At 29.8% G+C, this 17,488-nt stretch overlaps 1 protein-coding gene across 1 annotated transcript; it reads left to right on the top strand.

Annotated features, from left to right (window-relative positions):
• The first annotated feature begins 7,499 nt into the window (after positions 1-7,499).
• Positions 7,500-11,241, top strand: LOC123886185 (calcium uniporter protein 4, mitochondrial). The gene is made up of 2 exons (XM_045935520.1): positions 7,500-8,156; positions 10,578-11,241. Exons 1-2 carry the CDS (start codon positions 7,578-7,580, stop codon positions 11,076-11,078), a joined length of 1,080 nt encoding a protein of 359 aa, XP_045791476.1. The 5' UTR covers positions 7,500-7,577; the 3' UTR covers positions 11,079-11,241.
• Positions 11,242-17,488: the final 6,247 nt, after the last annotated feature.

The raw sequence follows: 17,488 nt of genomic DNA, 5'->3' as shown, positions 1-17,488 counted from the left end.
GTCCCTTTTCTCTAGGAACCAGATGGTTATAATTTATAAACCATAAAAAAAGGCTATGTTTTACAATTGTCGCAAATAAAAAAGATACTTTTTTAATTTTTTTATTTTGATTTCCCTTCAAATATAATTAATAAATAATTTAAGAATAATTGATCATTGAATTTTTATTTATTTATAAGATTGATCATTATATTTTGTTATTATATATTGTGATTTTTTTTATGGGTCTAGTATTGTGATTTCTTTTGTTGTTATTATTGTTATTTTATTTGATTTGTTGTTATTATTATTAATTATATATATATATATATATATATATATATATATATATATAGGGGATGTATATTATGAGAATGATAAAGATATATGAGAATATGAGAATGAATAATAGTCATTAGATTAAAATGAATGGTTGAGATTAAAACACTTTTTAATGTGTCTATTACACTCAATCACAAACCGTTAAACTTCTCTCTTCCTTCCTTCGAAGAATCTTTCTCTTCCCTGCGGCCGTCTCTCTCTTCCGGCGACCATCTCTCCCTCGGCGAACAACTCTCTCTCCTCTCTCGCGGTGACCTTGCATATCTTTCTATCTCCCGGAAAACACGTTGATGATTGTGAGGTTGAAGCAAAGTGAAAAGGTATGATTTTGATTCCAAGGAGTAATTGTGACAAATTGAAGAGAATAATTGATAATTCTGTGGGTTTAAGGGAAGTGGAAAAGTTGGATTTTGATACCAGGAAAATGGAATTGCTGAAACGGGGATTGTGGAAATTGAGTTGGAGGTTTGGTTGAAAATGGGGCGGTGGAATTTGCATGGTGGTTGTGGTGTAATTCTCTATTTTGGTTAGGTGTTGTTATTTTTGGAATTAGTGATTTCTTGAGTTTTATGTTGCAGGTGTTGTTATTAGGATCTCATGAATTAAAATTGATGTCATAAATTGGGATTTTTTTAATTTTTTTTAAGATGATCAATTGGGATTTTTGTTTTGTGTTTTGCAATTTGCTCTGTATATTTCTTGTTCGTTCATTTTTTAGAAGATAAGAACTGAGAAGTAATCGGCGAGCAATCGGCGACGACGATAATGGGATGGGTTTGCCATTGGAGAAGATGAAACAAGATTGGACCAAGTGTGGACAGTACACATTAATTTTTTGTGAAACATTTTAATCTAAACCATTTATTTTACAATTTAATTTATATGCACCGTCGGTGTAAAGATATTTTGCACATGCGTCCAATAATATACAGACACATCATGTATGGTCATTAAAAACACATGATGTGTCACATTCATTAAATGATGTGGCAACGCGTCATTGGATGTATGTGTAAAAAAAATTTACACCGACTGCACAGCAATTAAACTCTTTATTTTAATCTAATGGCTAAAAAATCATTCTCATATTCTCATATATCTTTACCATTCTCATATGATACATCTTCTATATAGGGGATGTATATTATGAGAATGATAAAGATATATGAGAATATGAGAATGAATAATAGTCATTAGATTAAAATGAATGGTTGAGATTAAAACACTTTTTAATGTGTCTATTACACTCAATCACAAACCGTTAAACTTCTCTCTTCCTTCCTTCGAAGAATCTTTCTCTTCCCTGCGGCCGTCTCTCTCTTCCGGCGACCATCTCTCCCTCGGCGAACAACTCTCTCTCCTCTCTCGCGGTGACCTTGCATATCTTTCTATCTCCCGGAAAACACGTTGATGATTGTGAGGTTGAAGCAAAGTGAAAAGGTATGATTTTGATTCCAAGGAGTAATTGTGACAAATTGAAGAGAATAATTGATAATTCTGTGGGTTTAAGGGAAGTGGAAAAGTTGGATTTTGATACCAGGAAAATGGAATTGCTGAAACGGGGATTGTGGAAATTGAGTTGGAGGTTTGGTTGAAAATGGGGCGGTGGAATTTGCATGGTGGTTGTGGTGTAATTCTCTATTTTGGTTAGGTGTTGTTATTTTTGGAATTAGTGATTTCTTGAGTTTTATGTTGCAGGTGTTGTTATTAGGATCTCATGAATTAAAATTGATGTCATAAATTGGGATTTTTTTAATTTTTTTTAAGATGATCAATTGGGATTTTTGTTTTGTGTTTTGCAATTTGCTCTGTATATTTCTTGTTCGTTCATTTTTTAGAAGATAAGAACTGAGAAGTAATCGGCGAGCAATCGGCGACGACGATAATGGGATGGGTTTGCCATTGGAGAAGATGAAACAAGATTGGACCAAGTGTGGACAGTACACATTAATTTTTTGTGAAACATTTTAATCTAAACCATTTATTTTACAATTTAATTTATATGCACCGTCGGTGTAAAGATATTTTGCACATGCGTCCAATAATATACAGACACATCATGTATGGTCATTAAAAACACATGATGTGTCACATTCATTAAATGATGTGGCAACGCGTCATTGGATGTATGTGTAAAAAAAATTTACACCGACGGTGCACAGCAATTAAACTCTTTATTTTAATCTAATGGCTAAAAAATCATTCTCATATTCTCATATATCTTTACCATTCTCATATGATACATCTTCTATATATATATATATATATATATATATATATATATATATATATATCACTAGTGCTATATATAGCGAATTGTTTTTCGTGAAATCTTGCGAGCAGGTTTTTTTTAAGTCTAAAACACAAACTGCATATCACTTTAATCCCGGTTTTGGCGGAAATCAACCTAGTAGTGGTGATAAGTAACTAAATCACTTCAGTCGTGATTGTTTCGTGAAGATTAATTTCGCTAGATTTAGCATTTTCCTATATATATATATGGCATTTACCTATGTAACTCACATTGTAAATATTTGTGAGCTAGTTTAGAAATAAAGTAGTAAGGTACTTCATCCGGTCTTAAATATAAACAAAAGTAAAAACGTATTTAGTTTAAATTTGAGTCAAATACGTTTTGATTTTTGCTTATATTTAAGACCGAATGGAGTACTTGCGCATACGCATGGGTACCTAGTTGATTTATTTCAGTCAACGCCTTTTTTCAGTTTAAATGAAAGCATGCGCAACTATTTGTTTTTTTCACAAGAATAACGATAAACTCTCTTTGGAGAGAAATAATGACATTAATTTTTTTGTCAAGTAATCTAGTAGCTAATTTTTTTTATCTTTTCTTATGGCGAATAAGTATAAGTAACGACACTATTTTACAATGAATTATGCATTCACTTTACATATTCCCTCCGTTTCAAAATGAGTGACCCAATTGACCGTTTCACGCATTTTGATACATATAACTTTGACGATTAATATTTTTAATTTTTATAATAGTAAAAATTATAAAAAATTGATATTTTGAAAATACTCATTGAGACGAATCCAACAACATCTTATGATAATATTTATTTTTATTTATTAGTAGAAATATGATCAAAATAAGATATATAAATAGTGCATATAGTCAAAATGAATCACCTATTATGAAACAGAGCTAGTAGTGTTTTTTGTTGGTCTAAATCCGTTCACTTTTACATAATACTAGTATGTACTAAAAGTGAGTTTTGTCAAAATAAATGTTCTGTGAAGAAATTAACGGGTTAGTTTGAATTGACATATTTTTTATAGGTTATGTGTGAAATAGCTTATGCAAATTAAATGAATAAATTTTTATATATTATATTTATAAGTTTGTTAAAGTTGTTTATGAAAAACAATTTATGGAGATACAATTTTTTTAGCATAAAATTATAAATTAACATAAAAATTTATTTATTTACATAAGTTATTTTTCATAAGTTGAAAAATAAGTCAATCTAAACAGGCTCATATTAACCGTAAACCATTGCATATGTTATATAATTACTAGTCCGTATACCCGTGTGATGCACAGGACAAATTATAAATCAGTGTAGAAATTTAAAAGTTAAAGATTGGTAAGTAAATACTACTTGATTGCAAAGAGCCACGTATTCAAATAAGTGATATATATCCATATATTTTTTAGGTTTTATTCGAGTTTTCTCTTTCGTGATTTGTTTCTTCTGGTGTTGTTTTAATCCCGTTTTAATACAGAGTTTTTGTTTTAAATTTCCGTCTCAGTATGGTGTATGGTGTATGTCCCGTCTTGGTACGATGTTTGTTTTTGTTCAGATTTACAGGTTTGTTTTGATCCAATTTCAGTGCAGATTCAATGATTTTAATATCATTATCCTGATACATGATTATCCTGGACATTTTTGAAGTTTGTCATATCAAATGTAGGCTTTGTCATAGACATTAGGTTGCTTTATGCTATTAATTTGAATGTTGTGAGCTTGTTTGCAGATTTATTCTTATTAGTTTTTAGCGAAATTGAATATGTAATGATTTTGATTAATGTATTTCTTATAAATTTGAATGAATGAATGAATGAATACTATTGTTTTTGAGTAAAATAAAATTGTATTTGATTATCTCACTTAGATTAAAAAGTTATTTTTTTATGGTACATAGATTAAGAAAAATGATAATTGATAAAAGGAAAAGAAAAAAAAAGCAATTAATGTTGCATTGAAAATTTAAATGACAATTTTTTAAAATAAATTTTCGTAGCAAATGCAACAATGATTATGAGACGGAAAGAGTAATATTGTATTTAATAATAATAATAAAAAAAATTAAACATGTGTATACCAAAAAAAAAAAAAATTAAGCATGTGTCCTTCACATGTTAAAGAGAGATAAATGTCAAAACATTTTTTTAGAACTTATAATTTAACTTTTAAATAGTATTAACTTTGATGAATTCTTCGGTAAATATTTATTTAAATATGTATTAGTACATTTGCTAGGTTGGATAATTGTGATAAGTTCACATATAATGTCTATTAATTTTCCTATATTAAATATTATTTATGGATCTATTAGAATTTTCCACCTCAACAATGTATTGATAGATGTTTAAATAAGATTTATATCAGAGTATTCACCTTAAATTTTTCATATTATGCGAAATTTTTATATTTAATTTAGATCTTAACATATGTGTCTTTAGACCACATGTTAGTATATAATCCTATTTTTTTAAAATTTAAAATAATTAATGAAAAGATATAGAAACATGTATAGTAAATACTAGTAGTAATTATGAAATTAGACTTCTTTGGAATCATGTGACCGGTGACAAAGGAAGTAACGTCCCACAAAGGCCTTGGGATGAGAAGGAATATTAATTGAACTTTTGGAAGATTAATAGGTTCAAATTTATGTTAGCAGCATAGACAAACAAAAGGTATAAATGAGGTTTGGTTGTAAAAAATTAAAGTTTGGGCGGCATATATTATACACTTAGGTGGGAAGTTTGTTTTTTGTCTTAGGGTTATGCTAACCGGTGCCCCCGGGGCACTGGTTAAGGAAACCAAAAAAAGGAAATTTTAAAATTGAAAATAACACTTTTTAGACTTTCGAGGCGTTGACTGCACAAACTTCAATATGATATTACTATATTTGGTTCCTTAAACAATGCCCCGGGGGCACTGTTTAGCATTTTCCTTTGTCTTAATATATAAAGGATATACGTAAGGCAATATTTTTTTATTAAAATTTAAATACCATTTTTGACAAGTATATTAGCTTCTTTTATTTAGTGATATACAATACAATTTTCATTTGAGAAATGTTAATTGATTGGCAATTTATGTATAGAAAACATTCTAATTGCCAATTTGATGAATGAAAGATTCTATTTGCCTTTGAATAAAATATAAATTGACAAATTGATTGTACGTTGGTTGGCACAATACTTGTGCTGCCCAAAAGGTAAAAGAGGTAGTCGATAGTCCATACGATTCTCATGAGTCATGACATATGCTTCTCTTCTTGGCCAAATAAAATGTTATATATACCGGGTCCGCAAATCCTAGTTTAATTGATAAAAATATCAAATTTGTTAGTGTCGGATGTTATGATCGGGGTTCGATCCTCAGTCCTTCCACTTTGTTGTGTGTGAGTTTTTAATGGCTTGTCATTTCGTCTATATATTAAAAAAATATGTTTTTTTTTTTGATAAAAAAAATGTTATATATAGGGATATGACATCATTTAATTAGTAGGGATTTTAAAAAAAAATTTAACAGACCAAGATAATGTCATATGTAGAATTGGATTTTAATTTTGAGATTTATCACTTATTTACTTTAAACTGTCAATTTCTAATCATTAAAAATAACTTTAAAAACATGTTATATTTTATTTCTACCAAGAAAATAAACTATTTTTTATTTTTTTTCTACCAAAAATAAAATAAATGTTACATATATAACGTCACAATTATATAAAATTATAAAATGTTAAGGGTGCGTTTGATATGCTAAAAAAACAGGGGATTTCACTGGACAACTTTTGTTATACCCCGTTTGATTTGAAACTGGTTATGAGACTGAACAAATTAGGTAGCAAGAGACATGACAAAAACAAGATTTTATGTCCCTCATTGAACCACATGACAACTTTTTGTCCATAGTACAACTATAAAAAATACGAAAATACTCATTTTATTTTCGAATATAAATTTTTTATTGCTCTATATCTCTTCGATACAATTTTATCATGTCCTGTACTGTTTTGTTCATTGTTTGCCGTTTTAATTTATATGCAACGGTGTGATTTATTCATACATGTTACATGTATCAAATTATAATGGGCCATACCAATCGTTAGTTGGTTTAGTGGTGATTGACGCTGAACTTGGTAGGGAGCACCGCGGTTCGATCCCCCGCAACTGCGATCGGGAGGGGGCTGGAACCACTTGATGTCAGAACTGACCCTCGAACCAGATTCAACTGGTGAAAAACCAAAAAAATTATATTGGGCCAATGGCGGAGTAAAGACTCTAAGTTATGAGTTCAAACTTTTGAGTTCTTGAATTTTTTTGGGCTAATTTTGCAAAACAAAAATTTAATGGTTCAAAATACAAAATATATAAAATATATGTGCATCTTTTTAGATTTTTGAGTCCTCAAAACTCTAATTTTGCAACTTTTTATTTTATTTTCTTGCTTTCATCATAGTTTAATCTGGTTCGATGATTAGTTCTGGTATCAAGTGATTCCAGCTCCTCTCGATCGCAGTTGTTGGAGATTGAACCGTAATCTTCCCTATTAAGTTCTGCGTCAATCGTCACTGAACCAACTAACCATTAGTTATGTACATGGATATATTTATTAATTGTATATGAATGAGATTACACATTCATCCAATTAAAAAACGAATAAAGTAAAATCTTAAAAAAGATCTTATATTTAAGGATAGAGGCAAGAAATGTGTAAGATATTTCTATTTCTATTTGATTTTTTCTTTTGTTTTAGTCGAAGATTGAACCCAAAATCTTTAACAAGATTTGTATAAAAATAATTGAAGTCATTATATACAAATTTTAATATCCTCAATAAAAAAAAAAAATCCGAATTTCAATATCTTCCTCAAACGTTGGACGTGTATATAAAGGACGAAAACTATCTTCATATATCTCAAGAGCCTTCAAAAACTCTTCAACCTTACTACACACTGTTGCATCAATTTTTTTCTTTTATTTTCCATCAATGGCGCTTCGAAAACTCTTAACAAAGCGTCTTCTCACCGGCGTCAAAACACCGTTGCCGGCGGTAACACCATTAGAACAAACCATAGTTCCTCCAAACACTTCCAACACAGACTTCCACCGCGAGTATCTCTCCTCACCGGATTCTTCCAAAAACAGTGGCGTTTTCCGTCGATTTATTCCCCGGAGAGCCGTGCATCACTCCGGCACGGCCAAGCTCCCGGAGTTTCTCTCTCTTCCCGTCGGAGAAAAACTAAGGGAGAAACTCAAAGGCATTAACAACATTACCGGAGATCGTTTCCGTGATCTTAACCTTTCACCGTCGGCGGCTACGGCGACGATCACCGGAAGTGAATTTACAGTTGAGGATGCTAGGAAGATTCTGAGAGCTTCTCAAATGGAGAAATTGAAAGCGAAACTGAGAAACATTCCGGAGAATTCGGTTTGTTACAGTGAGTTTTTGCGGATCTGTGTTGAATCATGTGAGAATCATGAACAAGGTGTTGAATTTGCGAAGAAATTGGATGAATCTGGAAACGTCATCGTTTTGGGGAACGTAGTTTATCTCCGGCCGGAGCAGGTATATTTTCACGGCCACTCATATCTCACTACCTGAATATTCGTTTTTTATTATTAAGTAACTGCTTGAATATTCTTCTTTTGATTAATTAGTCAACTAATTTTAACTTTTACTTACTATGGTAATAATTGTTTTTGATTTTGTGTGTATATTTAGTTGTAAGAGTATCTTTTTATTTTCTCACATAAATCAAACATGCATGTAAAAGTAGAGCATAGTATTTTGGTAATTTGAATTTAAATCAAACATATATAAAAAATAAAATAAAAAAATCACAATTTTTTTGATTCAATTAAAAATATATATTTTTGTCTTTTCTACATAAATCAAAGATACATACAATTTTTTTTTTAACCAAAAGATACATACAAATTAAAAATATATATTTTTGTATTTTCTACATAAATCAAAGATACATGCAAAAGCAGAACATCTAAATCTAATGACTACTATTTTTAATTAAAAAAAAACTTAATATCAAGTATTGTTCGCTAGTTAACTAAGATATTAAGCTCAAACAGTTAATGAGTTCCTTCTATGTCGAATAATTTGAGATAATCCGAGTTCATGTCTGATATGAACAATTCTTAGCCATCTTGGACGAATTATTCGGGAGAATTCAAGTTCGATTTTTGATAGAAATAATTCTTAGCCAAAATTTACTTAACTCTTGACCGAATTCTAGATTACCAAGTCTCTTTATTCTGAGAACCAAAGGTTAAAAATCAAAAAAAGTATTGTTCGTTAGCTTATAGCTTATAGGTAGGATTACTTTTTGGTTTGAAGATTATTCATAAAATTTTGAAATTGGATTCTCTCATGTACTTTATGTCCGGTCCTTTTTCATTTTTCTAATCTAAAGGTTGTTGATCAACAAAAAAGATAGTGTATAAGAGAGAGAGGAAAAAAAATGAGTTGATGGTTGAGATGAGAACAAGATGAGCAACATGATGAGAGAAAGTGCTAGAAAGAATCCAGATGCTATGACTCTTGGGTTTAAACTTGCATTGAATTTGTTGTTTTGTTTCTAACTAATGATCGAATTATTATTAAAGTATATAAAAAAATACCAAATTATTAAAAACAGCCAAATAACTTATTGTTAAATGGAACTCTTTCAATTAGGATCTAGTACTAATTTATATTTTTTGAAAATAATTTTCACACTATCAATCAATTTTAAAAATTATTTAACTTTAATCATAACTACTTTTTAAAATGGTAGCATTTTTTATGTTAAAATTACCTAGTAGTGTAATACGGTTTTTTTCCTTTTTTTTTTATAAAGAAAACATGAATATTTTTGAAGACTTTATGTTTTTTTTTCTTTTTGAAAGGGTAGCATTCTTAATGGTAAAATTACCTATTACTGTAATACGGTTTTTCCATTTTTTTTTTTGTTTATAAAGAAAACATGAATATTTATGAAAGACAAATTTATACAAGAAGCCCAAGGTGGCAAAGGTGAAAAAATCATCAACTAAATGCTTGCAAAATGGCCTACACTTTCTGATACTATATTCCAAACTTAAACCTACTACTCATTTACACATATTATGCCATGTCTCCGGGAAGGAAGTGATTAAAGATGTATCGGTGGCACTTATTTTAAGGAAATTGACGTGAGTGAGTCTTAACTCCTAACTTAAATTTAGTACTCCTCTGGGGAGGGACTTATCTGAGTGAGTGAATGATTCTCCCTTGTTATCTGTTCTGTTGTGCTATTGCTATATATGGTTTTTTGTGTTGTCTTTCATACACCCTAAGTGTGTGTGACACCTGCCTTACCTACCCACCCTTTTCCTCTGCATTGCCTGCAAAATCTGCTTACTTTGGACCTTCCCTGGCTGCACCTCTTTAACTAGTTTTTTGGACCATGAGCTCTAATTTTCATCAAAAGGGCAAGAAAATATATTTTAAATATTCTTTTTTTGTCAAAAAAAAATCTTAAAATTTTGTGGAGGCCATTATATAATGTCAAACAAATCCAATAAAATATTGAGTTAAATAAATATATTTTTTGTCCCTATAATTTCACAGAATTTTTGTTTTAGTCCCTGAAATTTGTTTTCACATTTTTTAGTCCCTGAAGTTTCACCAGTCAATGGTTTTAGTCTCTGCCGTCCATATGAGTTTAACGGATGATGACGTGGCAGTGATGTGGCACTACCATGTGTATTTTTTATTTTTATTTTTATTTTTGGTCAGTGCCACGTCTTCCTCCGTTAAACCCATATAGACGGCAGAGACTAAAACCATTGACTGATGAAACTTCAGGACTAAAAAATGTAAAAACAAACTTCAGAGACTAAAACAAAAATTCTGTGAAATTATAGAGACAAAAAACATATTTAACTTTTTTTTATAATTTTTTGTTGATGATTTATAAAGTTGTTTATTAATTTATTTTTTTTATTACAGGTGGCAAAATCAATTGAGAGTATAATGTATCAATCAATAGCAAGCCCAAATGACCCAAGAAGGAAGGAGCTACAGAATCTGGAGAAACAAAAATCAATAATTGATGAAAAAGCAAAAGCCCAAGTCCAAACTGAGCTCTATTGTGGATTGGGCTTTTTAACAATCCAAACACTTGGATTCATGAGACTCACATTTTGGGAGCTAAGTTGGGATGTTATGGAACCTATATGTTTCTTTGTTACTTCCCTACACTTTGCTTTTGCATACCTATTCTTCATAAGGACTTCAACTGAACCAACATTTCAAGGCTATTTCCATCGTAGATTCATGTCCAAACAAGAACGTCTCATGAAGACATATAACTTTGATGTTCATAGGTATAATGAGCTATGCAAAGCTTGTTATCCAAGTAATCATGTTGGTGCAAATGGAAAAGCTGAAACTTTCTCTCCAACTATCCATAATGCTGAAGAGACACTTCTAAGAGCCTTGCATCGTTGAAGAATGTGTTGAGAAATGTTTAAGTAGTATTTTTAGATCATGTAGAGCCAAATGCAACCCTTTTTTTTCTAAACATTTTGGTTCATGTACTTAAGTAGGTAACCCATGTTTGGATTTTTAAGTGGTGTTTGACTAAATAATAATTACTCTTTTAGTCTTTTTGGTCTTCTTCTCTTGTTAAAAAAGAAACACAACTACTAGTATTTACTTGATCAACTTAGTTGGGGTTGTACAAACAAAACTAGATGGAGGATACTTTCCTCACCACCAACGTTAATTTAGAATTATAATACATCCAAATAAGTCACCAATTTTGCACATTTAGATGCGTGTTTATAGAGATTTTTTTATTTCTTTTTGTTTACAATAAGTTGGGGATCGAACCCAGAACCTCTAACATACTACCTAAACCTCTCACCATTAGACCTTTATAGAGAATTTAAGCATTTAAGCCTTTGTGATATATCGTCACATACAACGCATAATAAGAGACCTTACTAGTAGTAACTTTGGACCTCTCTTGAGATGATCCTATAACGTGGTTCTCTCTTCTACACCGCTATATAAACAAATTTTTACTTTTGACCATTTTACCCTTCCCATTTCTATAGAGTATATTTGTTTCAATCAAACATATTTCCCTAAAAAGTAAAAATTTGTTTGTATATAAGATCGGCTGTTAATCTTAGCACAAGGTGTTTCAAACTTTTGCTTAGACTGTTTAACAAATGAATATTTACATTGTAAAAAAAAATGAATATTTACTATTATTATTATTATTATTATTATTATTTATTTCTAACTTTTATTATTAGTCGTGAATGTGTTTTTTCAACAGAATGAAATGATGTCCAAAAAAATACATATGTTCTTAAGGAAGATTTCTTCGAGAAATAAATAAGGAAGATTTTTAGAACATAGGAAGGGAAAAAAGCTCCCTTAAATAAGTATTTTGGACAGATGTATAAAGCAAAAAGACTTTAGTTCGTATTCAGGATTTCTCACTTCTCCGGTACTTAAATAGAGTGTACGAATCTAGTAACTTTACTAAACAACTTGATAAAAAAAAAAAAAAGACATTTCTATTTAAGGAGCTTTTTTCACCCATATGTTCTACAAATCTCTTTTCTAATTGGTATATTTTTTAATTTCCATGTTTTGATTTTGTCAATTATTTTCAATTTTTCTTTTACACAATTACATCTTTCTAAAAATATAATTTCGGATGGAATTTTTTTAAAGTATATTTCAACGTATTTTTTTTTAGTACGGGTTTGGAATAGTCTCCTTATCTAAACGGGTTGAATTTGTCCTTATACATATCCAAAAATTTAAAACCAATTATATCGTTGAGATGGTTTTTATTGAAATTTTTTCATCCCACCCACTCACTTTCTTACTCACCTCTGTTTTTTCATTTTTGCCCTTGGTCAAAAAATTCGGAACGCGTTTTCCGAATTTTTTTTACCTTTAAAAATAACTTCAGAATGTATTTTCCGAATTTTGAATTAGTCCTTTTTGAAAAAATTAGTCCTTTTTGAATTCACCATACCAACTACCACTTTAGAATCCATCTCAAAAATTACTCGAGATAAATACTCAAAGTAGAGAGTTCAAAACACTGCCCAAACGGCATTACACGACCTAACTTTTATTAAATTATTATGATTTTTTCAAACTCAACCCTATACGCAAAATTTATGTTATATCCTCAACATTTGTAAGGCTGGATTAGAAGTTATTAGAAATATAAAGGTTGTTATAGCTAGCTTCTTGTCAAATGATTTCTCATATTAAGTAGTCATAGTGAACAACCACAATAGAGCATTTTATTTTTTCTTGATATTTAAATATTGATTGATAAAATCTAGTTAAAAGTCACCAAATTTATTGATTAGTTTTAACTATTTATTAATTAGGACCAAATTGTAGATTTAACTTCAACCCACCGAATTTTTAGAAACGTCCCAGATTACTTCTATTCTGCTCATGATTCTCACAAATGCATTGACAACCTATAAATTAAAAAATTTACTTTTTCTCTCATCTCTCCTAAGTTCTAACCCTAGCCGTCACTTTTTTTCTTCTTCTTAGTTTATCAAAGAGGGGTGATTTCAGGTCAAATCTTGACCTAAATCACCCCTCCAAATTATTTTTTCTTTCTCGTTATTAAATAAGTGTGATTTTCACATATTTGTTTGGTTTTGTGTTATTTGTTAACCCGTCCTTGTGCGGTGTATTCTGTTGTGCCGTCTTTGTGCGGTGTATTTTGTTTTCCCGTCTTTGTGCGGTGTTCATTTGTTTCAGGTTGAAGGATTAGATCCGATCAAGTACAAATCTATCCAATGTCGACTTTTGTGTCATCAACGCTGCAGATCTGGGGGCATGGACATTCCAGACACTTCAATATAGTCATATATGTAGGCTTATGTAATTTGCCGTTTTATGCTATTAACATGGATGCTGTGAGTTTGGTTGCAGATTCATCCTTTTTGTTTTTAGCAAATTTGAATTTGTATTACATCGATGTACTCTATCAGTTTGAATGAATGAATATCCTTTATTTTTAGTCAAAAAAATATAAAATAAGACTATGCCACAATAATATTCTTTTCTTTTTTTGGTGAAACTTATGTCCTCCTCTATATTATTACTGCGATACCAAATAATAATGTCACAAGTCTTAAAAGAAATAACAAACTAATAATACATGCATTTGAATGCATTATTATGTAGAAACATACCAGGTCAGTTTGCCACCCCACCATGTACCACATATTTTGAATTAGGTCCCTTTCCATGTGGCAAGTTGTTGGACCTGTCCTAACTTGGGGTCATGCTACTCAATATCATTCTCTTTTTCTAATTTTTTTTTTGCTTCAAGTGTGGGTACATATTCATAACTAACACCCACATCTAGGAGAAGCAATTGGGATGTCTACCTAGATAGATTGATTTCAAATAAATATCAAACATAAACAGTTATCAACAACTTCTTGAACTTTTGCTATCTACTACATTTTATTAATGTGGAGTACTTATATTAATTTATTGAACTTCTTGAACATATTATATATAGTGTAGTCAATTATCATTCGGAGTACTATTAATTAATGTGGTCTTACCATTTTTATTTCTTTGACTTATAGAAGCTCTTACTAGCTTGGAGTGCATGTAAAAAATGCATAAATTATCTATGTTATTTTCTGTGTCAAAATATATATATATTATACTATGTATCACGTTAATGCATAAATTGTGAAATAAGAAATATAGTTAATTTTGTCCTAGAAAAAAATATTTTTGGACCACCTAACTTTGCTATTTTAACCTCCTCAAAGTTAAAAGCAAGCAAACCCAAATTGGGTTGCATTGCATTTGAAGATACACAAAACAAGTGAATCGGTGGTGTGAAAGTAACCTTATTGTTTAATTATATGCTGGACCAAAAAGTAATGGTTAATTAAAATCCAAATTGGCAATAAAATGTAGAAAGGAACAAATTGATGATGTAGATTGTTGTTGAGTAATAAAACTCTAAATTGTTGCTTCTCTTTTTTTTTGCACTTAACTAACTTTTGTGGCTACCCTACCTACATATATTGTGTAAGTGACAAACTAGAAGAAATATCTCATGAGAAAGGTTAACACTCTTTTTAAAAATAGGTCACAATGATAATATCTTTATATGAATTTTATCTAATTAAAAAATAAGTATTAAAAAGAGTGTTGCTAACACTCTTCAATATTTCATTGTAATACTTCATTTCATAACCTAACTATTTATATCTTTACAATTGGTAGAAAGGTAGAATGATAAATTGTTAGCAAATAACAGAGAAGAAAAATCACAACCGTTATAATGTGGAAACTTTAAAATTGAAGAAAAATCACGACTGTTATCTAAACCGACAAATAGAAAACCATTACTATGTAAATTTTTTTAAAACACATAGACATAGACACATAGTGCATCTAAAAACAAAGAACCTACGTCTAATATATAACGTTGCCTCACCACACTAAGTAATGAAGAATTTCTCCAATAGTTAATTTTTAACCTCATTCTTTATTTTTATTGTTTTTTTGTTTACAATGAGCTGGAGATCGAACCCAGAACATATAATGTACTACCCAAACCCCTCACACTGGACCAAACATGGTGGCTTCCTCATTCTTTATTTAAGAGTCTGGACAATGTGAGACTTGACAATCAACCTCAACAATCCCCACTTGATTGTAAGAGTTTCATCTTCTGCTTCCATTGTCTATAGTCTATACCGACAATTATACTCCACCATAAATAGCACTTCACTTGGATATGAACTATTTTAAGAATTTCTTCACATTAAAACCTTGCTGAAAGATCAAATTAGATTAAGATCAAATTTTATAATTAAAATATAATCTTAAAATCTGAGCCGTCTAATCTTGATCAGACAATTTAAATTTACTGACTGCAACACATGATCCAAATCCGGCCAACGGCCAAGTCCCTTGGGACCACGACTAGAAAGGCCCCCAATCTTCACTAGTCATAGGACTTAGGACCACGACTAATGTCTATGGTGTCACTTTCAAATACATGCAACAAATTATTAGTTTTTATTTTTTATATGCAACAAATTATTAGTTAAAAACTTAAAATTATAAAATACACACACATAGGCAAAACTTTAGATATATTTTTAAAAATATATAGACTTTTTTTATAATTCTAAATATTCTAAAATGCATACTTTAAATAATTAGATTCTAAACTTAACTTAAATACTAGTCTTCAATTATAAATACAAATACATGAATTGTAATTTTTATTTTTTGCACAGTAGGAATATATGAAGAAAGAACCATCTTCGGTATAGCATGTAGTCTAGTATTCCCTCCGTCCCATTTTAAATGATCTATTTGACTATTTCACACAATTTAAGAAAAATTCATAAATAAAAGAGAGAGTTGTACAATAATTAAAATACCTTTATTATTCACTTTTCATAGTTGCACACGTAACCTTTTTAATTACTAGTAAAAATTATTAAAGGGTAAAATTGAAAAAAATTACTTTAAAAATTGTATACAATCTTGAAAACAAAAAATAAAACTTTTCTCACATGGTTGGCCCAGTGACAGAAGAAAGAAAATGATTAGACTGTAGAGAGAAACATTTTTTAGCTTTAAGCTGATTCCAATTTTAAAAATTCAAATGTAAATTTGTTCTCACATCTAATTATTAAAAACTCATTTTAGAAAGGGAAATGATGTTTGAATATAAAAAATTGTTGTCAAATAAAATAACACAACTATTTAAAATTACTTAAAATTTCAAAAGCATTAAAATTGTTTTTTTTTTCATTCATGATCAAATTTTTAATTAAAAATTATCTCTAAAAAACAACTTAAACAACTTACTCTTTTATTCCATTTTTTTTTTAATGATCAAGCAAACAAACTCACTATTCCAAAATTTATAAGAATTCCGCATTCCAAAATTTACAACACTCGCTCATTCCACCAATCGTATATTTAGAATTCAATGCTACGTTTTGTCTCTTTTATTCTGTCTTTTTTCAATTAAGTAGTCTAATGATTGAAATTTTACTCTTAAGATGAATCAGTAAAATGTTCGAATTTTAAATTTCAACCCCTACATATAAAATATGATGTACTTTCATTTGAAAATCATCTTAAAAAAAGTATTCTATATGTTATAATCATAATGAAAATCACCTAAAAAATGTGATAGTTAAGCTGCCTTAAGAGCAAATATCTTTTAGAAGATAAATAATTTCTGTAAAAAAAAAAAAGAAGATAAATAATTAATTTATTTTTGGTCTAACGGTCAATTGCATCATAAATTAAATCGGTTGTAGAGAATCTAATTTATTAATAACCCATTTAACCTAAATTTTGGTGGACTAACATATTTGTGCTAGTTGGTGATAAACAAGTAGCATATTTGTGCTAGTTGATGATAAACAATTAGCTAGGTGGATGAGCTGTAATCAAATTCCTAATCAACGTCGTTGAGCTAATATACATCCGTGAACAAAACTAGTAATACAAAAATATTATTTTAATCATACATGTATATACTTATCTAATTAAGTTTAGTGGTTAACACTAGTAGGTTGGGTTGGGAGGTCAAAATGGCTTAAAATATAGTAATGGAAAACTTGTATTATATGCAATCTAAGTACAAAACCTATCCAACGTTGTTGAAGTCGTCCTCTTCAGATATGCCTATGATTTGGTCTTTTGCTTGTAAATGAATTTAAATCCATTGCCCCAATTTGCCGGATTCAAAATAAACATTGTTTAGATTGATGTATACACCCTAATTAAGTACTAAGCATTACATCCTTTTTCCTCTCCATATATATATATATTTTTTTAATTAGTTGCGTACGTGT

The sequence above is a fragment of the Trifolium pratense genome, linkage group LG1, assembly GCF_020283565.1.
Source record: "Trifolium pratense cultivar HEN17-A07 linkage group LG1, ARS_RC_1.1, whole genome shotgun sequence".
In the NCBI taxonomy this organism is placed as follows: domain Eukaryota; kingdom Viridiplantae; phylum Streptophyta; class Magnoliopsida; order Fabales; family Fabaceae; genus Trifolium; species Trifolium pratense.
The sequence above is the reverse complement of the archived record's forward strand: the minus strand, read 5'-3'. Positions and strand labels throughout refer to the sequence as shown.

Bases quoted from the DNA above. Each gene is read 5' to 3' on its own strand.
- LOC123886185 (XM_045935520.1), top strand. From the start codon at position 7,578: ATGGCGCTTCGAAAACTCTTAACAAAGCGTCTTCTCACCGGCGTCAAA. The intron at 8,157-10,577 runs GTATATTTTCAC...TTTTTATTACAG, and splicing joins TTTATCTCCGGCCGGAGCAG to GTGGCAAAATCAATTGAGAG.